At 41.8% G+C, this 23539-nt stretch overlaps 3 protein-coding genes across 6 annotated transcripts; 1 reads left to right on the top strand and 2 right to left on the bottom strand.

Moving 5' to 3' along the window:
• Positions 1–1863: 1863 nt before the first annotated feature.
• Positions 1864–7440, top strand: klc3 (kinesin light chain 3). Of its 3 annotated transcripts, XM_085916240.1 has the most exons (14): positions 2108–2377; positions 3069–3303; positions 3445–3510; positions 3589–3756; positions 3940–4012; positions 4093–4244; positions 4333–4415; positions 4597–4684; positions 4767–4868; positions 5003–5176; positions 5239–5338; positions 5711–5876; positions 6109–6175; positions 6239–7440. In XM_085916240.1, the coding sequence occupies exons 1-14, from the start codon at positions 2361–2363 to the stop codon at positions 6317–6319; spliced, it is 1572 nt and encodes a 523-aa protein (XP_085772366.1). In that variant the 5' UTR covers positions 2108–2360; the 3' UTR covers positions 6320–7440. The 3 variants fall into 3 exon arrangements, with proteins under 3 accessions (XP_085772364.1, XP_085772363.1, XP_085772366.1); XM_085916238.1 differs by lacking the exon at positions 2108–2377 and adding an exon at positions 1864–2077 and having other exon boundaries at positions 6109–7440; XM_085916237.1 differs by having other exon boundaries at positions 2102–2377; positions 6109–7440.
• Positions 7441–7712: 272 nt separating this feature from the next.
• On the bottom strand, positions 7713–13548 carry ercc2 (excision repair cross-complementation group 2). Its single transcript, XM_085916236.1, has 23 exons — positions 13392–13548; positions 13146–13245; positions 12795–12872; positions 12662–12724; positions 12462–12575; positions 12179–12295; positions 11978–12094; positions 11741–11864; positions 11565–11661; positions 11301–11434; positions 11072–11240; positions 10881–10999; positions 10715–10784; positions 10386–10455; positions 10211–10312; positions 9801–9864; positions 9574–9695; positions 9401–9493; positions 9248–9320; positions 8901–8971; positions 8676–8819; positions 8449–8592; positions 7713–8156 (listed from the first exon to the last, which is right to left on the bottom strand). Exons 1-23 carry the CDS (start codon positions 13394–13396, stop codon positions 8064–8066), a joined length of 2283 nt encoding a protein of 760 aa, XP_085772362.1. The 5' UTR covers positions 13397–13548; the 3' UTR covers positions 7713–8063.
• Positions 13549–13992: 444 nt separating this feature from the next.
• On the bottom strand, positions 13993–18294 carry LOC147054571 (cdc42 effector protein 2). Of its 2 annotated transcripts, none has more exons than XM_085916453.1 (2): positions 18042–18294; positions 13993–15534 (listed from the first exon to the last, which is right to left on the bottom strand). In XM_085916453.1, exon 2 carries the CDS (start codon positions 15366–15368, stop codon positions 14601–14603), a length of 768 nt encoding a protein of 255 aa, XP_085772579.1. In that variant the 5' UTR covers positions 15369–15534; positions 18042–18294; the 3' UTR covers positions 13993–14600. The 2 variants fall into 2 exon arrangements, with proteins under 2 accessions (XP_085772579.1, XP_085772578.1); XM_085916452.1 differs by having other exon boundaries at positions 18046–18294.
• Positions 18295–23539: the final 5245 nt, after the last annotated feature.

Genomic DNA, 23539 nt, shown 5'->3' with positions numbered 1-23539 from the left:
TCCTCCGCCAGACCCGCGATTGGATTGCGTCGACTCAGCTGTCTCTGGCTATGACCCTACATCTCTCTCTCTCTCGCGCTGTCTGTCTGCCTGTCTGCCTGTCTGTCTGTCTCTCTCTCTCTCTCTCTCTCTCTACCTATACACACACACATTCATCACGTATCACACTTTTCCCCAATGCATCTAATTGGGCCACCTCCTACGAATGCGCAACCACTAATATAGTGTACAACTGTGGGTGTGCGTGAGGGTCATCCCGTGGTGAACAGGTTCCGATGTCATGAATCTTTTTTAAGAAAGTAGACAAAGTATCAGTTATATCTTCAGCATGCTTCCTCAAGCTCAGCTTTCAGGTCTAAATGAAGCAACATTATGCATAAAACACAATGAAACAAGTGTGTTTGTATGAGATTGTGTGTAATGCACAAATTCCGGTTATTGTGTTGCCTATTTAGACTTTTTAAATCACAGTTTTTCCCCAGTACCACAATTATTATGTAGTCTATTCAAGTCCAGAGTTTAAAGTAAATAAATAAAACTCTTATAAAGCTACTGAACTGAACAAAACAGCCTTTTTCACCCCTTACTGGTTCTCACTCACTTACCAAAACTGCCCATTCAGAAACAGAAGACAATTTAAATCAGGTAAGCCGATGCTCTCATTTCATGCGGCTCTGCCTCCTTCCCAAATGTGATGAATGACTAGTCAACTTCAAGCTCAAAACATTCTGAATAAGTTAAGTTGACGAGTCGACGAGCCTGTACAACCCCAAGAATTTGAAGTGACCTCAAATGGTTGCCACCTTGCAGCTGAGCTGTTGGTCAATGGTCACCCTTCTCCTATAACATGCACACAATGCTTTGCTTTCCAATGTGACTTTAACGACAATCTGCTCACATTTTTCTGTGGATTGGCAGTTTAAGCCCCCCGACTAAGCAGCTGTAAGTAACAATAATAATTTTCCCAACTCCTCAGAATCTTACTATGATTAAAACCACACACACAAAGACAAACACACAGTTGCATGTTTATTACATATTTATTTATTTATTTATGTGTTTATTTTTAATTCAACTATAACGCAGGTGTATTGCATTCACTTGGAACAAAATTCTAATATATTTTGGGCTTTGTTTTTTGATTTTTTTTTTGTTTCTGTTTTTGCAAAAAAACTTATGCCTTTGTGTTGGGGATCAGCAAAAAATGTTATGTTTTTTCAAGCGAATGCAACATATTCAAAACTGCCTGAAAAAGGGGATTTACCCACTAACACTTGTTTTGCAAAACAGACACATACAAAATACAACAATTTCAAATATTTCCACGCTTTTTCAAGTCCTTGCCAGTGTAAAACTGGTTTTGAAATTGGTGCAATTTAATCATTCCCTTTCCATACTTGAGACTTCTTTCTTCCCACTTTTTTTGCCTTCTGGGACTTTGCTTGCTTTTCCTTGCTTATTTTCAATCAACCAAGTACAATATCATGGAGAAGCAATCATTAGGCCAAAATCTAATAATATACTTCTCACAATTCTGACATTCGAGAAGATCATCATCCAGGTGACGTCGTTTAGCTGCGGTGGATGCTGGGAAAAAATAGGATCAGGTAAGCACTCGAGTCACAAAGCACGGGGAGAATTACAGGAAGTTAGCGGCTTTTGCCTCCATAATAAGACATTAAATTTCACGTGTATTAGTACTTTTTTTTTTAGATTTATTTCATCATATGTACGATACATAATTGCAGTAATATTGTACTTTATAAGGTGAATATTTTTGTAATTAGGGCGTTACTTCCCGATGTTGTGGCGTGCTTTTATAATTTACTTTTGGACGTCATATTCGTAACCGGATGTGGATACCAGCTGGTGTTAGCACGACTGCTGCTAGTTGAGGAGGCAGCAGGTGGATCATTTACACCTTTTATACTTTCCAACACCTACAAGCTTCTCAGCATCGCATAAGCCGGGAGAAAATGTCCCACAAATCCTAAATATTATTCACTTCAATGTAAAAGCAGCATCTGCTCGCAGGGCATAAAGCAGACGAGGTCCTGGCGGAGTGTGGACTTAGCAGGTAGGCTAAAAATAACTTTTAGTGGGAGTGGAAATGAACAAACGTCTTTGTGTTTGTTTACTTTTGCTGCGAACTTGAAAATGGTTGCATATGTTACTTGTTCTATGGCAAACTTCACTTCATTTTGCCCATAAATGACTCGCGGTGTTGAGGTTAGGAGAGTTGTGTGTGAATTGTTATTGTTTATCGCTTGCGGGCCCTTTGCACTTAGTGTGAATGGAGGATGATAAAAGAAGCAGCCTTTTATTCAAGTATGATGTCATTGGATGGAAGTGAAAACTAAATGTTCAAACATATCAGGCAAGTCACTTCAATACAGTTCAGGAATGTAACTGTTTTATTACTAGTTTTAAGCGTGTGTGATATTTTTGCCCCACCTGGCATCGCAAAAGCACTGAATTAAAGTAATACAGAATGTTATGTCGTATAACATTGAACACTTTTACATACAATAATGTGATAGCTCATATTATAATATTTTTCCAATTTTCATTTTATAAATTTTAAAATAATCAAAAGTATGTTAGAATTTTTACTACTATAAATTAAACCACATATTTATAGCATTCAAAATGTTAATAAAAATGTCAAGGAAAACATGTTTAGCATTTTTTTTATTTTAATTAAAAATGGGTTACAAATTATTCAACTTTTCAAACTGCATCAAATTTGTGTGGTATCATTTAACCATCAACTTTTAACTCTTTCTGTTAGTAAGTTTTGAATATTACAGCATGTGGCAGGTGATTTTAAAAACACGACACAAAGCAAATTGCCGGACTGTTAAATTATACAGAAACATAATTATGGCACGTTTTAAAAAAATGAAAATAAATGACAACTTTTACATGATCTGCAACAAATAATGCAATGTCAATAATTTGTTAAGGGCGTATAAAGGAATTTAACTTGAAAACAAATGTTATTGTTTTCATCAGAATACACATTTTATTGTTTTAATCGGAATGTGTCTGGAATTTTTGTTTTGTAGCACACAAAGCGGTGCGGCCATGTTGTCGGCGGAGGAGATCCTGTGCAGCACGCAGCAGGTGATCGCCGGGCTGGAGGCACTTCGAGGAGAGAACCGAAGCCTGCTAGAGAGCCTGCGGGGTGCAGCCCAGAGTCCTGAAATGGCAGTTGAAGGCGGCGGGAGCGTGGAACAAGAGAAGAGCGGCATCATACGACAATCGCTGGAGAGGATCGAGCTGGGACTCAGCGAAGCGCAGGTTGAATCCTACACAAAAAGCCAATCAAATTATAACAAAGCCAAACTATGACTTGAGTGCTTTCATGGGGGACGGGCGGATAAAAAAAAAAAAAAAAAGACAACAAGCAGTAGCAGTAACTTGTGGTACTTGTGCAATCAGGTGATGATGGCGCTGTCAGCTCATTTGAGTTCTTTGGAGGCCGAGAAACAGAAACTGCGAGCTCAGGTGAGCCTGGAGACTGCAGCAGTGAGGAGAAGGAAGAAGACGAGGTGATTCATCCCATTTGTTTTGCGTCCATTTCAGGTGCGCCGCCTGTGTCAGGAGAACCAGTGGCTGCGAGACGAGCTGGCGGGCACCCAGCAGCGTCTGCAGGAGCGAGAGCAGGACATGGTGACGCTGGAGGAACACAATAAACATCTGCAGTTCATGGCCTCCATACGCAAGTATGACCAGGAGGAGGCGCCGCCACCGGTGAGACAAATCTTAGTAGTATGTAGTTTTAGGGACATTATGCCTTTCTAATAGATTTTTTAATCGAGTATTTTGGGTGCTATTTTATGCTTATCTTTTTTTCACCAATTTAGTTTCCTATTTTTTTGTACATTTGTCACAATAGTTGTGCTTTCTGCTGGAATTTTTGTCAAATATTTCCAGGATGACAAGAACAAATCTTCCAAAGAGTCTCTGGATGACCTTTTCCCTGCCGAGGATGAAGAGTCATCACAAAGTAACACACGCAGACCAAACTGAATCATGAAAATGACTTGAAAACGCACGTGTGTTGTGTGTGTGTGTGTGTGCGTCAAGTGTCGACCTCGCAGCACCACCACAGCAGCGCGGCAGCGGCAGCCCAGCAAGGAGGCTACGAGATTCCGGCTCGCCTCCGGACGCTCCATAATCTGGTCATCCAGTACGCCTCACAGGGACGATACGAGGTCGCTGTGCCGCTTTGTAAACAGGTGACCGCTGCGCTGCCGACGTGGCGGTTAAAATCGGACTGAAATGCGTTTAAGATCATGTGACTCCAACTTGAAACACTCCACACAGGCCTTAGAAGACTTGGAGAAGTCGTCGGGCCACACCCACCCTGACGTGGCCACCATGTTAAACATTCTGGCACTGGTGTACAGGTGAGCCTGTTATTATGTTAACACAGCATTCCTCAAGCCACTACACCTTATTTGAATGTGATCCAAATGTATTCCTGACTTGCCATTTACAATCTTTGGGCTTCAAATTAAAACGTTTTTCGTTGACACATTTTTTTTTTTCATATTTATTTATTTTGTACAATTTCTTTTTTATGTTTAGAGACCAAAACAAATACAAAGAAGCTGCCAACCTGTTAAATGATGCCCTGGACATCAGGGAGAAAACACTAGGAATGGACCACCCAGCTGTAAGTTAGACACGAACACGCATCATCAAACAGCTTCTGACACATACTTTGTTTGTGTACGTGCGTGCGTGCGTGTTTGTAGGTGGCGGCCACGCTCAACAACTTGGCAGTGCTTTACGGGAAGCGAGGCAAATACACAGAAGCCGAGCCACTTTGCAAGCGAGCGCTGCAGATCCGAGAGAAGGTGAGCAAAGTTGAGCTTAAGCCCCAGTAACAGATTTAAGTATTTTATTTATTTATTTTTTTACCGTAAGAACTGCAAAAGACAAAAACTTGCTGACAAAGCAACTGCAATGATTGCCTTGCGTGGTTTGGCAGGTGCTGGGCACGGAGCACCCCGACGTGGCCAAGCAGCTGAACAACTTGGCGCTGCTGTGTCAGAACCAGGGCAAGTACCAGGAGGTGGAGCGCTACTACGAGCGAGCGCTACACATCTACCAGAGCAAGCTGGGACCCGACGACGCCAACGTGGCCAAGACCAAAAACAACCTGGTGAGTCCAAAGCCGTGTTGTCATGCCACCAAAAGCCCTTATCGTCCTCTTCTTGCTGTTAGGCCTCCTGTTACCTCAAGCAGGGCAAGTACCGACAAGCAGAAGCACTCTACAAGGAGATCCTCACCAGAGCGCACGAGAAGGAGTTTGGATCTGTGCAAGGTAACCTGAATTGTTACCCTGACAACTATATATATATATTGCATTGCTTGACAAGGTAAACCACTCTTCAAATAAACCTTTAGCGGCCAACAAGAAACATTACTTATTGTACATTTCAATACAATAATGAAGAAGCAATAATACGTTGTGCATACATATACCGTTCTATTTCAGGGATCTTTTATTCATTTCAATATAATATTGAAAAACACAAATCCATATACCGTTCTATTTTGAGGAATCACTGTATCTGGATTTTTTTTCCCATCTAAACTTTTGTGTTAAAGTCTTATTTTTCCTTGTACTTATGTGTAATGGCTGGATCATTGTGATAACATCCAGTATTTTTTTCCACCCTCTTCGGTTGTCCAGGCGAAGCCCAGCCTAGCTGGTCAGGTGGCAGCGAGCAAGCGGAGGGCCCGCTGAGGCGAAGCGGCTCCTTCACCAAACTGCGAGAGTCCATACGGCGAAGCAGCGAGAAGCTGGTACGCAAGCTCAAGGGAGTCGACGTGGAGGAAGCTACACCGAGGAATGTTGGGTAAAGAAACATTTGTCTGTACGCAAAGGCAGCAACAAGTCAATAGTCAAAATGAAATAAGTGTCCTTGACAGTTCTGTGATTTTTTATTTTATTTTTTTAAATACAATATTGCTGGTAGATGTGAAGTTAATGTGAAGAAAAAAGGCAGCATGAGTATTGAGCAGTATTGTATGCAGTGAAAGTGAATGAAATTAAGCCCTGAAGGTTTTTATGTGGCTTCCTGTTTTCAGGATGAAAAGAGCCAACTCGCTCAACATGCTCAATGTCGGCAGCGGAGAAAATCAGGATGAGAGCCAGGTAAGCAAAAGTTGTTCATGCACACGCTTTGATACCAGTTTGAGTTTTGCTTTTGTGGCTCAGTCCCGCCGCCTCATTGACCATCGAGGACTCAGCTCCAGTACACAGAACCTAAACAGGCGAGGATCACTCGGGACCACTTAACCCCAATCGAGCACATGAAATACACAGCTCCTTTAAGCTCCTTTTATACAGACAGGATTTTTTTTGCACTTTCAGAGGGAGCATCAGAATAGTAACAGAGACAAAAATGCTAGCAAAGTGGGATAACACTTTGTTCTCCTGCTCGACAACTATTTTTCTTCACGTGACAACATTCAATTATCTGAATGCACAATGTTGTGCTGATGTGTAAAATACTCAACAAGCCAGTTTGCTGGGTTCTGATAAACGTTATCCGTTATGGCTCTGTTGCATGAAAGGGAGCACATCCACTTTCATTTTCTGTAAGAAAAAAAAAAAAAAAAGTCTTTTGGGTTGTTTGTTTACATGCCGATGTCATTTTAAAACCTCAAAGGAAAATAATTATGGACGCAGGTGACTTACAATGTCGAAAAAACAAAGCATCAATGCTGGACCACACTTTTATTGAGACCAATTTGCTTCCATACAAAAGCAAAGCTAAATCTATTTTTAAAGAATGTGTAGTGTTTCTACATTGCCAATTAGTGGCCTGGCATGCTTATTATCACACCGTCTTCAGGGATCATTTCACTTACATGTTCACGTGATTTCTTGAATTTCTGATTAAACTCCGCCTCAACAGGAACATACATTTCTAGAAAACGTTTTACATTCCGATAATAAATCGAATGCGTTTTTGCCTTTGAATGAAAATGATTTTCATCCATCATATCCTCCATAATTTGTTTACATTGAACACTTGAGTTCCTACCAGACTACTGATGAATTAACTTTTATTCAACTCTTAAAAGCTTATTGCACGTTTTAAACTGCAGCAGAAACTACCTTAAATAAAATATTTGTCAGCTGCATTGGAAGTTGAACTCCCAAGACTATTTCAAACTTTGGCATAATAAAACTCAGAGGTTTTAACTATATCGTATATTTCTATATTGACAGTAGCCTTCCGACTCTTATTGAAAACTTTTTTACTGATTGTAGATTTTGCTGTGGTGGAAAATGTTACAATGGCTGACAGAAACAACGTGTTGCATATTATTCTATACATGCTCATTTTCGTCCATAAGAATAGTTTTATTAGAATAGCTTCATGGGACATTTAAATAAAGGCCAACAACATATTTTAGTGTCTGTGGAGTAGTTTTGCTTCATTGATGTTTGACATTCATCTTAGTCCCTTTTTAGTCACTGTGAGGAAAATAAAATAGTGGCCATGCCGCAATCTATCGACATCAATGGCAAATTTGCATTCTGTAATACTATTTAAATATGAAAATGTTGCTCCATTTAAAAAGTGACAGGAACTAGAAAATAATTTGTCAGGCTGATACCATGTCCTGTCTTTCTTTTTAGTGTCTGTTCAATAAGACTATGAAAACAAGACAATACATGATGGCAAAATGACATTTATCAAATACATTTTGTACAATGAAACAATGCAAAAGAAACAGTATAGTTAATACCAAAATGGTACCACTGTATTGATGCGTGTGCAAATATTTGGCCTCCTGTAATAAGTCCTCAGAGTTGCTTTATTCTTCTACATTTTTCATGATGGCTGAGTGAGTTAAAAGGACACTAAAGGCCCAAAACAGTGATACTGATCTCGGTGAAATTGAAAAAAAGACAAGATCTACATCATGTCAAATGAACATTTTGAGTCGAAAAATGTCTGCACAACAGACAAAATGACTTTGCAGTCATGTCACTGCTTTATGAATTATTTGAGTCAATTGGAGTTCTCTTAGCTCTGATGAGCCATCTGAGCAATCTTCTTCAGCATGTCCTCTGACTGCAGCTGCTCCAGTGTCAGTAGAGACAGACCCAGCTGGTCTTCCTGTGCAGCAGGTGGCGACATGGTGCACAGAACCGTTAACAAGATGTGGATAGCTAGTTAAATGCAGCTTATTTTGTCTGCCTGATGAAAAGCGTATTCCCTAAGTGGCTATCCTCAGAGTGAGGATAGCCACTAAGGGAATGCTTTAAATTGTTTTTACTCAGCTTTGGTATGTTTTCATAATTTGAATCAAGTTTCAAGCACGTGGGACTGTCTACTCTGTGGATTTTCCTCTAATGCGAGTGTAGCTAGGGCAATCGAAATAGGAGTTGACTGTAGTGTGTCGCTTCACCTGTCTGAAGGGCTGAGCCATCTGTCTGAGGAAATGCTTGGACAGTTGAACCGTCTCATCCACAGTGAGGTTGAGGCTACCGTCGTTAATGTGCTCCTGGATCCAGCGAGGAAGTTTCCCGCGCTTGTCCGCTCGGGCATAACGCTGCCGCAGAAATAGGAGACGAAGAAGGCGTTGATCCAACAACCACCCTCATGTCTCAGAGTGCAAAGAAAACTACAAATTACCTTATCAGCAAAAATCATGAGCCCGTAGTCGGTCTTTCCTCTGATGGCTCGGCCGACGCACTGCGCGGCGTGTCGCATGGCGTCGAAGGTGAGGAAGTCGTTCTCTCGGATCTGGAACTGGTCTCGTAAGTACTCCAGACGAGCCTGCGGCACCGAAGACAGCCGTGCCATGTCAATACGAATTCAGTGTCAATACGCTACAAGAGGAAGGTGGACAGATGTTACCTTGAGGATGCGGCTCTGCGTGTAAACATACGGAACGCCAAACATGATCACGGCTCGGCCAAAGTGGTGCACTAATCACAAACAAAACATTAACTGAATGTTTTCCATGTATTTACATATTCTTACAAGTTATGGCTTTTTTTGCTAAAAAAAAAAAAAAAAAAAAAACACTTCCGTCAAAAAGATGTTATACAATATTAATTCTTGCAAAAATCTTCACCTTTATCGTAAAAAATAATATCACCTCTTTTTTTTTCACGTGGGTCCCTTAATGCGAATTCATCAGGACATTGTTGTTGTACTTTGAGGGAACACTACGACATTCCATTTTTTCCACACTTACTTACCGAAATCAATCCCCTCCGACACTTTCCCTCGTGCCACGGACAGCAGGATGGCTCCTCTGCCGTTCTCGCACGCCTGTAAAGACAAAGAAAGAAGAGCGGGAAGAAGTTGACTGGCGAAGACCCTTTCACGCCTGACCAGGATGTGGACATCACCTCCTGGTACTTCTCTAAGGCCATGCTGGTCTCAGCGGCATCCTGCGTTTCGATGAATATCAGCTTGTTCTTCTGAATGTTCTCCAGAATTCCCTGAGAACACAAATACGGCCTGTTAGTTGCAATGTTAGCACAATGCTAACAGAAAGCTAATGAGTGAATGAAACACTGACCTGCTCGTACCAGGACGCCACGATGTTCTCCATGTAGACGTAGCTGGTGAAAAATGCCACAATGCCGTCAGGAACCACAGCGGACATCTCCAGGAGTAAGTTCCCATAGTTACGGATCACAGCTAGGAAGAAAACAAAATCATAGTGTTTTTCCTGCAGATAAAATCTGGGGGTGAACATTTTGAGGTTTCAACGTTTTCAATGTGCTGAAGACAATTCTAACTCACCAAAATCCTCTCTGGTCTCAAACTTGGAGCTCAGAGCTACTTGGTCGTTTCCTCGCCCAACAATCTGGAAAAACAGAAGGAATGTAAAACAAGTCAGGACGCATGCACAAAATGCTAATGCGTGGCCATGAAGTTAAAAAATGAGGCCAAAAATAGGCACCAAGTTTACAAAAAACGAATAATATTCCTGGACGACACTATTGAAGGCACCTTCTTGAGGAAATGTAAGGCAGAGACCACAATGCAGTCCATTAGCTTACCCCGATGTAAAAAATGTTGATAAGAATAGACATTAAACTCATAAATGATTGTTTTCAATTAACGCAATTGGTCACAATTTTGTCGATTGTGGCTGCAAAAAAGTCAGAAGTTCACATTTCAAGCTTGATACTGAAGCTTTCCATACACACCAGCGGGCAGAGGCAGGTTCGCGCCAGTGTCATGGTGAAAGACGCAATGGTGACAGGTCGGAAGTCCAAGATGCGAGGGTAGATGTCCAGTGGGGACAGCGTCTGGCTAGGACAAATGTGGAGACGGTAATGAAGAGTTTGAAGGAAACCCAAACATAGGGGTCCAAAGACTTACCCCTGATGTGATGATGACCGACTGAAACCGTTGAAAGACGGGTTTGATGGCGATGGACGGGTCCATGCAGCTGAGGAAAAAGCACACACACGTCAGAGACTGATATGATTAAAAAATATGAGAAATGTCACTCGGTATTTGGTGTGTGGTTTGTGTCCTTATTAAATGCATGTTGCCCAAACATTAAATCTACAAAACCCTCAACATCACCTTTAATGTGAGACTCAATAAGGTTTTGCAGCAAAAAAAGACTTCAAGCCCAAACGTTGTGTTAGAAATCCCCACCACTTCTGCAGGTGGCAGAAATGCAGAACTGCAGCGCCACCTACCTGAAGTGCAACACAGGGTTGGCGATGGTTGGCGTTCTGTCTTCAAAGGGCTCAATGATGATGGTGAAACCTTTGAGGAGAAATGAAAATTCCAAAGTTTGCCTCAAGAACGGTGAATGTTTGAAAAAGCATCAGGGGGGGCCAGTGAATCCATTGCTGAGCGCACCTTGACTATATGTGCTGACAAGCGTGGCAAAGTTGGAGATGAGCGTGATGGCGGAGAAGTCAGCGATGTCTGTGATCTCCAGCGTCCGTAACAGCGACTGCAGACGCTCGGCACAAAACCTGCAAGATACCGGCCAATCAGGAGTGAGGAATCATGTCAGGGGAGAAATAGGTGAAGGTGGCGGTGGGGACCTGAGAGGCTTGCGGTCGATGCAGACTTTGTCAAAGATGTCTTTGAGGAACTGCGGGGCGCTTTCCTGGACCACATGCTGCACCCTCAGGCGAGACTTCAAGTACTCCATGAAGCGCCTCAGGAAGCCCACAAAGTGCTCGGCGGTACGGATAGTACCCGGAATGGCCTCTGTGGCCATTAGCCAACCGATCAGTCAATCGGAAAATTCACAATATTCATGTCTTTTACCTTTCAGGATTTCGTCGGGCAGCACAGGATTGGCTAGATAGACGTCCGTCTCCCGGGCAACGTTGGCTTCCTTTAAGCCCTCCACCAGCCGTCGATATTCCTCCTTCAGTTTGGCAGCGTCTGTCTCTTTGATTCTGTCAAAGGCAGGAAGCTGATTGCCTCAACTTGTGTCTTCTCCTGAACTCCTAAACTGCATTTCCACCTCAAGCACCAGGAAACCTTGAGTTCCTCCACAAACTAAAGCCATAGCTGAAACGTTCTTACTTGTGTATGGTGTTCTGCAGCGTATCCACGTTACCCTGGCAACGGTCCAACATCCGCCTGGTGATGTTGACGCTCATGGAGTCGATGCACACGTTGTCTGCCGAAGACAGGGAAATGGCGTGTGAGTTATGTGGCGAATTTCAACTGTACACAAAACACAGCGGGGTGACACTGACCGATATTGTGCGCCTCGTCAAAGACCACCACAGACTGCTTGGCCAGCTCCTTGGACACCAGGTCTGCTATCTTGGGGTCCAGCAGGTAGTGGTAGCTGTACACCACGATGTTGGCGTGCAGGATCTGACCACAACGCAAACATGGATGCGATTGGAATCTCCGTCAAAAAACGTATGATTCCAGCATTGTTTATTTCAACAGAGTTGCTGGGTTGGCATCACGTTTCCTGTTTGTACCGAGTAGCGTGCCAGGTAGTAGGGACACCATCCTTTTCTGCGGCCAAAGTCCTTCAAGTCATCCAGGTTGTAGACGCCCGGGGGAAGGGGCACTTGCCGGCCCACAGCGTCAAACTCCTGCCGGGCGGAGCGGAGAGCTTTGGTCACATTTCATCAAGCAGGAAGTAGACGAATGCGTGTGGCATGCGGTGGCGGTTTCACCTCATAGAAGCGACAGACGGGCTGGTTGGGGTCGCTGTGACGTTGGGCGCGAATGTACGATGCCGTCAGACTGTGACACTTGCTGTCCACCTCCTTGCCGAAGCGCAGGCTGCTCACCTGCAATAGCAAAATATAGTGGTCATTTAATAATTTTGTTAATGAAACAGCATTTTGAATTATTTATGTGAAATTTTAAGTATGCACTGAAACCTAGTCAATTGTTTAATTATCTCGTGACATGAATTCAGGGTCTTTTCACACTGACGATGGCTTGACGGCTTACTTCTGGGTGGATGCAAAGGTTCTTGCGGGAGGAGAGTGCCAGAGCTAAAAAGTTGTTTTTCTCGCCTGTCTCCTTGGAACAAAACTCTATCAGCTTCCTCAGCTCCTCCACCACCTAAACACATACATCATCAAAAGGTGAACTAGCAGTTATGCCTTCTACTGCATGTGTCAATGTTTGATGGGGCTGACTTGAGTCACCTTCTCAATCTCGGGGACTGTTCTGGAGCAGTAGATGAGCTTGGTGACTTCCAAAGGGAAGGCCTGAGGAGAAAAAGCTTGAAGCTCTCAGGCAAGTAACTGGACCACAACATAAACACTGGGCAAAACTCACCCGTTGGTATGCAACAATGAGCGACAACAGCGAGATGGTCTTGCCGGTTCCTGACGGCATCTCGAGAACGCCATGTCCCTGAAAGTACAACATGAACATAATTAGTTTTTTTTCCATTGCAACATATACTAATTGTTTGAGCAATGATCATTTACTGTGTTTGGCTATCATTACGAGTTACATGCACCATATTGTATTGCGGAAGAAAGGGGGATGCAGGTGTGTCACAATAGACTTTACTGACTACGCTAGAGAGAGAGCAGAAAAAAAGCCAGAACCTCAACGGACGTGCGTCTCAACAACATGCGCTACGGCATAATTGGTATTGGTAGAAATGGCTTGTACTTCTACCTTCGCGTCCAGCGTCCTCTTGAGCTCCAACATGTACGAGTATTGTTCAGGATATATGTAATCATAGGGAAAATACACCAACAGACCGTCGATGTTGAGCCTGAAATAATAATTTAGAAAAGGCATTTTTCAATACAAGCTAGCTTCCAGTTAGCGTGCGTAGCAAGCTCCCCCGGCCACCGCAGTCACTCCACAGGCGTTTAAATAGAATAAGGTCAATCAATGTTAACCACGCAGAATACTCACTTCATTGTTGCGAAATGTCTCCTCTTCTATGATACTATAACTTTACTTCCATTTAGAAGCTTTCATAGATGAGTTTGCCGTGAAGGAAGTCCCTGCACGGACGTTTGGCTTTTTCTTATTTGCGTTGTAAAATCACGACGCATTTTCCTGTACTGCCACCTAGTGTAACATGGGCGTACATACAACAACAAATAGAAACAGTCCTCTTTAATTTGAAAAAATTTCATCTTAAACAAATATTTATTGACTAACTGATACACGATATTTAATAATAATATTTCTTGAATTAATTCAATATTTTTTGTTTATATAATGTATTTTTTTACATTTTGAATGACATTTTAAACGCATATTAATGCATATTAATATAAAGTTTTTAATTACGAAGGAATGGCTTTCATAAAATGGTTTACATAACTACATTTTTCTAAGTTGACTTACCTGTCCATTGATTTAAAGCATTTATATTTTATGGCATTTCATTTGTTTACTGACAGTTATTATATAAAATATAAAAGAGGATAATTATCGCCAAAAGACATGCTACACTTGCCTCATACGTAAGAAATATAACTTACATGCAATGAAACATATTAGACTCTTATATTTACAATTGGAAGATTTTTATTGATACATTCATAGAACTGTACACAGCATGCATGACTTGACAAACAAGAGGCGACTGTAATTATGTGTCAGTCAACATTAGTTGGACAAGAAGCACTCTATGTATGTAAAAGCGTTATTCCATTAATTTCTGAAACACTTAAGCTTAAAAGACAATATTGATGGGAGTGGCGAATTTGTTTTGATAGTTTGACAAAAGAATGCCACAGATGTATACCACAGATGTGTTGGTAAAACACTTGAAAAGTGTGTAAATTGTGAAAAATATCCCTATGTTGCCTATTAGGTAGAAAGTATTCGTGTCATTTTTGACTAAAGTCTTCACATCTTCACATGAGATAAAATGTCACTAACGGGTATTGAAGATGTCTGCGATAAGGCTCTTGGGGTCCAGCCTGAGCCTGTCGCCTCTCAGCAACAACAGTGCATCTGCAAAGTATTCAAAGCGCTTTCATGAATCAACATTTTGTTATAGCCTTACTCCAAAAGAAAAAAAATATCTGGAATTGCTGCATCCAAAACGTCCACCCTGTCATCAGTTCTTTTAATAAATCAACTGAGAAAAAGGCCTTATGGTCCACCTCACAGCTCACATCGGTGGTCCACGTCCTTGTAGCGGTCCATGATCCTCAGAACGTCATCAAGGATGGAGGGCCCCAGATCCAGGTCGAGGTCCAGACCCGCCACAGAGTCTGATCGCAGGAAGAGTCCGCACGGTGAATCGGCGCGCAGGTCCTCGTTGCTCAGTCCGGTGTACGAGTCCAGACTGAGGCCTCGCCGCTCATCTGGGGGCCCGCAGCCATCCGACACCGACTCCTCCGACGACACCTCAGAGAAAGATCCGGACGAGGGAACCAGTCGGCGGAGGGACGGCGACAGGGAGATGTCCAGACCGCCGTTCTTTGAGGAATGCTGCCCCTGCTGCTTGTCAAGTTGTAGGTGGCGCTGTTTGGCGTCGTCCAGGTGCAGGCGTGGCGGTTTTGGCGGCGCTTGCTCGTGGGCAATGAAGACGGGCATAGAGATGGTGGTCTTCAACAAGCCAGAGGACGAATGCTGGTAATGGAATCCGTTGTAGGAGTAGTCCGAGGCGGCGGCCTCATCCCCGTGTCGTCCATCCACGCTGTGCGAGCGGGTGTCGCCATTACGTGCCGGTAACATGTCCATTTTGCCCCTTAGGAAGCCCACGTCGCCGAACATGTCCTGCTCACCTTGCGGACCCACGTGGGCGCTGTGGCGCACATCACCCAAAGGTGGACTGATCATATCACCGGACAGAACGTCGCGAAGTTTGGGCTTCTTGCCTCGTTTGGGTGTGGTGGTCTTAAGATATATGGGGGTCTTGGCGGGCATCCTACGGGGCAACCGGCCGCCTCCGTCGGACACCTCAGACCACTCGGGCGTGCTCCGAAGCAGTCGCAGACACCACCACGATGGCACGCAATCAATCCAAGAAGACTCTTCCACACCCAGGACGGCGCAAAGTCCTCTGGGAGACCTCTTTGTCGTGTTTTTGAATCTGAGCAGAGAAAAAAAATGTACGTTTATTATTATTGTTGTATTAAACTGTTTAATTATGATTAGGTTAATTATAACAACGGAATTTAAAATGACCATGACTTATTTATAAACTTTTCAAATGTATTTAATGTTATTTGTATTTAATCAATGGGATTTGTATTAATGAATTTATTTTTAGTAGAACTTTATTCGGAATATGATTCCTTCAAAAGCAGCCTACCACTAATTTTCCTCAGTAAGCAAACGTTGTATTGGTGGGGTTTGGCCAAGTTACAATCAGTGAGAGTTTTCAGTTGATGTCGTCATGACGATGGCATGTGAAGCTGCCCTGTGAATGTTCACACTCATACACAGTTTTATCGCTTTTGTGTCCAACAGTCCCTGGAATTGAATCAACTGCACACACAGAAAGCCACACATACTGTATATTCACTGGCCACTTCATTAGGGACATCATAAAATGTCATTTTGTAGACAATGTTAGTGGATGTGTAAGAATCAAACTTTTAACACATTGCACACGAGTTTTGCCTTTTTTTGTTGTTGCCATATTCAAAAATTGTTAGAAAAAAGGGCTTCACTTTTAAGAGCAGATGTGTGCACTTCAACTGTAGAAAAAAATGGTAAGGTTTTCCTCTGACTGTGGTCACAAACAAACAAACAAACAAACAAACAAACAAACAAACAAACATGCGCTCCTCCACCTGGTGATGACATCAATATGACATCTGGCTGTGCTCTAGGCATTCTTTTTGGAGCCAAGACCATACGGCCCCCCTTCTTCTCGTCTTTTTTCAGCTGTTGACTCACTTGTCATCCTCTACTTTCTAACATGCACACACGTGAAGGAACGCGTGAGAGCACCAATTACAGCACTTCTGCACTATTAAAGCTAATTTTGCATTTTGGTTGCCAGATTTGACAACTTTTCATATTACCCTAGCAACTTGGCAAATTGTATGTAAATGTAAATACATGAATTGTTTTTATAAAGTACTGTATTGTTGGGACAGGCTGAAAGTCCCCATCCTATGTTATTTGTGCTTATGGAAGCTGTCTATTTCTAAATTCCTAGTCATTTACTTACCAACATTAGTCCATTTGACTGCCATTAAAACGTATGAGTCAAAAACGTTCTCCTTTTTGGATCCCGACTCTGTTTTTACCGATTCTTCACGAGCTCCAGAGCTGTTAGTGGCAAGTGGCTCTCCAGGCTAGTGCTACAATACCACCAAGAACAACCATGCAGCAGGATCGATTGACACCGATCGAACTCCCAGTGGACCCACGCTAAACATCTGTTAAAGAATTTGACTCATCCAACAGTGCGGGCTCAGAGGGGAGCGTAGCGTCTGTAAAAACTGTATTTGCGCTGGTTTCTAGCCTAACCCTAACCCTAACCCACCATCACCGCAAATAGCCCTTCTATTACTAAACTTCAAAGTTGCTCTGAGCAAACAATAGACACTGTCAGAGCCCTTGGACACTGAAGTGCAGGTACAAATATAGTACTGCAAACCAATTTTTTTTTTGAAAGCTTCACTCAGAAGCTCATTCTTAACTTTGTACCTTAAGGCTCTCTTAACACAAAGAAAAACACAAACACGTGATGGTTCCTAACATGAAATACTTGTAAATTGGGGAATTTGTAAGTCGAGGTACCACTGTACCTAGATGTATGTCTTCAGTGGGTTGTTTGTCAAATTCATATGTCTAAATTGCCGATCTCCTAATCTGATAATCGGAGATCGGGGTCGATCACGCAATTTTCAGTAGATCATGTCTTGGGGCAAAAAGATCATTTTTGTTCACTTTTGGAGATTGTAAAGGTCACAAAACTGAATACAATTCTATCAAGATGTTGTCAAGTGGAGCAGATTATTAATACAATTATTATAATTATAATCTATAATACACAATGTTACTTTTGTTTTTTTACAGTACAGTCGAGCCAGGCACACACACACACGCATGATAATGGGTGATTTTAACAGTTAAGATCTTCAGGCAGCCGTCTACCTTTCAGCCCATTGATGGTGACGTTACAAAAGTAATTCATCATTCTTCTCTATTCTGCAAAATGTGACGTCATCAGCCGCCTCCACCTCCTCAAGTCTCCTGATTGACTTTGTTACAGTTGTTCTTAGCCTTAAACATATTCATATATCATGCATATATAACAATAAACTACCCTTGTTCTCTTCCCTCCAATTTTTCTGATGTCACCAGTTTTTATTCCCACCAACATCTTCACGAGCGTCACAGTAATGCAACACAGATATTAATTTGAGCGAGCCAGAGATGCGAGCCACCTCCTTCTCGCGAAGGGTGTGTCACTGTATGTCCACAGCGCACTCTTAAACGTCTTCGTTGTTATTAATGCCAATACAATAATAATAATAATAATAATAATAATAATAATAATAATAATAATAATAATAATAATAATAATAATAATAATAAAGCCTCGATTTCTTGACTGGTGTGTGTGCGGCAGATATTTACCTACAATCTGATGCGTGGTTCCAACACCATCCTCTTTCCTTTCATAATTTCATCTTGTTGTAGAAGAAAGCGTTGTTGTCGTGGTGATGGTGGTGGCGGCGACGGAGTTCTATACCTCCAAGTAAACCTTTTGCAGACAGACTGTCGCTTGACACTTGTCCCGCGTACCAGAAGAAGTAGAAGAAAGCGTTGTTGTCGTGGTGATGGTGGTGGCGACGACGGAGTTCTTTACCTCCAAGTAAACCTCTTGCAGACAGACTGTCGCTTGACACTCCTCCAGACAATGGTGCGGAGTGACCAAGATAATTGATAAAGAGAAGCACATCCTATTAGTTGTTTTCAAAATAAAAGCTATAACGTTATTTCCCATTGGTTAAAACACTTATTAGTCAAAACATAATAAATTACAATAAATAAAATCATAAAAAATAAATTTAAATACTTTTAACAGCTTACAAAAACGGAATTGACAGGTTACTTTTACTATTTATCTTTTACTTTGCCATTTTGGTTTGGTTTCTGGTGTGATTTTGTCTGACTTGATCTTCTTAGAAAATGCTAATCAAAGCGTTGGCAATAGGATTAAGAGGATTCGCGCAGGTTATTTGATCAAACAGGTAACCTTATTAGGGCGCTAAAATGTGTTAATGGCCGTGGAGGGTTTAAAATGACCGCTTTGACCACTACCGGGTCTCTCTCTCATTGTGTATTATAAATGATAATTATAATAATTGTATTAATAATCTACTCCTGCCCCAGTTGATCTTTCTCTTTATGGAATTATATTCCGTGTTGCTACCTTTAAACAAACATCATTTGTGCTATTAATATGGAAAGCAAGAATTACACACTCAGCCTTATCATTTGTGATGAGGAAGACGATGAAGATAATAATTAGGCAGATGTGTGTTGTCAGCAAGCTCACACAGTTAGTTTACAGTCCTCAGAGACGCCTGCGGGGAAAATTAAATGCACACACCTCACAAAACATTTGTGTGCTTTATGCTTGAGTAGTAGCTTTCGTGATGAAGCAGCATTTCTTAAACATCACAACACATTGTATAAAATAAATTCACAGTCCCAACATTATAACACTGACTACACCCTAAACTGGTCGCCAGCCAGTCGCAGGGCACATATAGAGACGAACCCACTTGAGTAGGACTCCCTGTACACAAGTCAGGTGTGTGTACCCCTACACGTTTCACGACATTGCAATGTCAAACAATGCACCATCACAGCATCGTGACACCAGCGTTAAATATTTTAGCATGACATCAAGTATCATTGCATGACAGTGTCATATCACGACATTGTAACACCCTATTGCAGTTTCACAACATTATGTCAAATATTGCATACCAACTTTGTAACCTAAGTTCCTTGTGACATTACGTGAAACATATTTTAACAACCTTGTAACATCTTAACATTGTACGAGCACTTTTTTCTCATAAGTGTTTGAAAAGTGACTGGAATGTGCAGGTAAGATAAACACAAGGTCTTTGCAGCATGCGCTTACATCATACAAGCACACACGCAAACACACACAGGGGTATGACATCACCTAAATAAATCAAGATGTAATCAGCGCGGCCCTCCACTTGGCCTCATGGTGAGATTCAAGTCCCCCCCCAGGGTCACCACATGCTGAGACCTCCACACTCTCCAGCTCAGCTATGTGAGGTCCACAGTGCAACACAGACTTTCACACTACCCATCCAAGACAACTTTTTCCCAGGTAGTTTGTCTTGTGTCTAAGGCACTGATACAGAATGGATAACTGAAATTGGCCTGCTTATTTGAACGCTACGACATAAAGTAGTAGTAATGGCATACGGCAACACTAAAAAAAAAAAAAAAAAAAAAGCCAAATGTTTTACTAGATCATTTGTTCTGTATATGTCGCGCCAAAATGCTGCCTCCAGCCCTTTTCACAATGCCCATCAGTTAAAATGTCACACGCATCACTTCTAGTATTATTTTGGCAACATTCAGGATGTTCTGGAAGTTAAGAGAACACAAGGATAGCAAACAGGAAGTGGTTCATGTTCATGTGCATTTTGTGATGTTGGCACAATGTCAAGTTACCCCCCCTCCCCTTTCCTGCATTTCTATCTTCGCCAGCTCTGTGCTATTACGCAACAAGTGGAACAGAACCTCTCTAGGAGTTCTGAGCGTCCTCAGTTGTTTTGGATCAGAATGTACACACTCAGAACCTTGACCAGGACTGACAAGCGGCTGTGACACCGCAGTGACATCATAATGGGGAATTCTGGGAATCTATGAGTAAGATGTCCATGTGGATCCACTTGACTGTGTGATTGCTGCCAGGACGGGCCCCCAAATGAGCGGCTTCACTTTGCCCGTTTGTGATATTCCCAACCAGGAATGAGGAAGCACAACATAAGGATGATGTCACCTTAGTTACGAAAAAAAGAGGGACACGGATCAAATTTGACACTTAGGAAAAAGCTTCCTCCCAAAGTAGCTCACAGAATGTCATAAACGCGTCAGTCCAGATGGAAATCATTTTACACACACACACACACACACACACACACACACACACACACACACACACACACACACACACACACACACACACACACACACACACACACACACACACACACACACACACACACACACACACACACACACTAAACCCCTTTTCACACTGACCATCAAAGCAAACTTTTCATTTATTCATATAAGTGTTATTCATCCAGTTCAGTCAATTGAGAACAGATTCTTATTTGCAATTCCCACCTGGCAGCAAAAACCAAAGTGAAACCACACAAAATAAAAGAAAATACAAGACGGGCAAACAGTGAGCCGCTGTTACGTAATGAGTTACATCATTGCATATGCTGAATAAAAGCTTACAGGTTACAGTATCCATAACTAACATTTAAAATGATCTTCTAATGCTCTGATTTCTCTAGCCTTTCATGAAAACAGACTATTTTTTGTGTGTGTTGCCTCAAATTAAGACATTTATAAACATCTGCTTTTCTATGGAGAGCAATGACCATCAATCCTACTATCGTGTTTTTCAATCAAAAAAATAATACAAAATATTAAAAATAATTTGTTCATTAATAGTAATTGGGGGGGAAATGCTTTTTAATACAGTTTAACGCAAATCAAATCAAATCTGATTATTCGATTAATCTATGGAATAATCGATACAATAATTGATTTAAAAAATATTTGATCGTGACAGCCCTAGCCGTCTTTACGATTATAGTCCATATTTTCAGGAAGAGGCCGTTTGTGGAAGGAGCGACACGTTCCTCTCCTTGTGGAGTGACTCGCATAAAAAGCATGAGATCACAAATGGGAAAAAAATCCTTGCTCTTGCTCTCTCCCTCCCGAAGGCCTTCAGGGTCTGACGGTCCCGCCCTTCATCCTTCATTCCCACAATCTGCCTGCCCCCCTCTCCTGTTCTCGAGACTCCACGGTAGTTCAGATAGGGTCAGGGACCTTCAGTGACAAACATTCCGAAATAGCTGAGTGGGAGGAGGACACATGGGTGAGTGGCGACCAATCAGCTCAGTCATGAAAGGGTCTCAAGATGGGGTCAATGGTCAGAACTGTTTTAATGTGTTATGTGGGGGTTTGGGAATCTTTGTCATTTGGAAAACAAACAAATGCCACGTGACTCTGAAAGTGTGTGTATGTGTGTGTGTGACGACAAAAACATATTTCCTCGGAAGTGCAGGAGGGGCTTGAATCCCGCGTCAGCGTTTGTCCGGAACATTCCGGGCCGAGGTGGTTTCAAGCTGGTGCTTCACAACAGGAAGCGGAGATGTTGTTCTTGGACTAAAACGCCCAACAGTTGTCTTTATGGTTTATTGCTTTCAAGAAATGGGCGAGATTGTACAGAGTACACACATAAATGCAGTAAACAAGGTCTTTTACTTAAACAAAACACTTGCAGTCACAAAAAATACATCATAATATAGAATTTTATAACTCGAACTCATTTTAAATGGCACACTCTCCAAAAGAGAGGCAAAGTGTGCATGTTCCATTCAGTTCTGAGAAATTTGTGTATTGTATGAAAAGGTGAAGTCGTTTTAAAAATGCCACATTTGGTTCGATATGATTAAAAAAAAAAAACAAGAAGTTAAGAATATGCATCACGGCTCTTTATGATGACAACACAAAAGTACAGAGAGGACTTGACTGACTATCCAAAGAGGGAAAGAAGTAAATGAGGGCAGGATACCGTCTGACCTAAAACCTTCCTCAGACTTTAACGGGAAAGCGACAAGCAGATTTAGCGGAATGATGTACTGAAAAGATGGCGGAGGTTAAACTCTATTGTGGGAGCATGAGGTTTGGAGTGACTCCGTTTGATTTTCTCAAGATGTACAAATATGACAGAAGTGTATTATCCTTTCTTTTTGTGAACATAAGAGTACAGTTCTTTTCCCTATGTGGGGAACTTTCCAGCGTTCTGATATTTACGACACACAAGTAGACATTACGAGATTAAGGCCTCCCGCCAGAGAGTCACGTATCAGCTATTTGAAGCCATGTCAGGATGCGAGCCAATACCTAAGTGGCTACTTTTATTTCATCGGGTTAATCGAGATTAACTTTACCTCCATTCTCTCTTGATGTCTCATCAAGTTCCATGTTGAAATAAGGCAAAATGTAAGATAATAAAAGTGATGTGAATATTTCACTTCTCAAATGCACTGTAAAGCTACAAGGTAAATATCAACTGTAGAAACGGGTTCCTGCATGCTGGCTCACATGACACCATCCCTAAATGGACTGAAGAAAATGTCTACTATTTATACTGTCACCTAACTCCCTAAACACAGCGCCCCCGCAAGATCACAGCCAGCGGCACAGGCATCCTTTCCTGAAGACAAATCTCCAAATCCCGGCCAAAGGTCTAAGAGGATTGCATGTGCTAAATATATATATATGTATACACTCTCCGCAGGTAGCAGCAGCTAAGAAGATTGGCCGCCAAAGAGAATCACACACCAACCCACAGTAACATCATTCACTGTCGCTGTAAAATGGTTAAAAATTGCTCCCCCCTCCCCAAATCAAAGTTATGCTTTGAAAAAAAGGAGTAATTTTTTTAAATCTAAGTTATTTGTTTCCAGTTTCAACTTTTGAACACCATTGTTCACACATATTTTAAAGAGGTGACTTCTGAGACCATTTGAACGTTGTGGCTAACCAAAACAGCAGCAAAAGGCTTATATATCTTGTATCAGATCATAATAGATCAATTTGAAAGTATGGCATCTTGGTGTAGATGAGTTTCTCTCACAGTAATAATCATCTTCAGTAGTGTTTTATTTTTGTTTTGTTTGTTTGAGTAACAATGTTTTATAAATTAATAACTTGTTTATACCAGCAGCATGTTTACAAGTGGTTTTAATTAAGTGACCATTGGGTGCATAACGGAAACAATGATGGTGGGCAATAGTTACATTTCAATAAATATGAATCTGGGTAAAGTT

Source organism: Syngnathus leptorhynchus, chromosome 7 (assembly GCF_054491065.1).
Source record: "Syngnathus leptorhynchus isolate UIUO chromosome 7, UIUO_Slep, whole genome shotgun sequence".
NCBI lineage: Eukaryota > Metazoa > Chordata > Actinopteri > Syngnathiformes > Syngnathidae > Syngnathus > Syngnathus leptorhynchus.
The sequence above is the reverse complement of the archived record's forward strand: the minus strand, read 5'-3'. Positions and strand labels throughout refer to the sequence as shown.

Bases quoted from the DNA above. Each gene is read 5' to 3' on its own strand.
- klc3 (XM_085916237.1), top strand. The intron at 3,511-3,588 runs GTGAGCCTGGAG...CGTCCATTTCAG, and splicing joins AACAGAAACTGCGAGCTCAG to GTGCGCCGCCTGTGTCAGGA. The intron at 3,757-3,939 runs GTGAGACAAATC...AAATATTTCCAG, and splicing joins AGGAGGAGGCGCCGCCACCG to GATGACAAGAACAAATCTTC.
- ercc2 (XM_085916236.1), bottom strand. The intron at 10,785-10,880 runs GTGCGCTCAGCA...TTCTCCTCAAAG, and splicing joins TGTCAGCACATATAGTCAAG to GTTTCACCATCATCATTGAG. The intron at 8,972-9,247 runs GTAAGTAAGTGT...GTTTGTGATTAG, and splicing joins GTCGGAGGGGATTGATTTCG to TGCACCACTTTGGCCGAGCC.
- LOC147054571 (XM_085916452.1), bottom strand. From the start codon at position 18,086: ATGAAAGGAAAGAGGATGGTGTTGGAACCACGCATCAGATT. The intron at 15,535-18,045 runs GTAGGTAAATAT...TTCTCTGCTCAG, and splicing joins TTGGAACCACGCATCAGATT to ATTCAAAAACACGACAAAGA.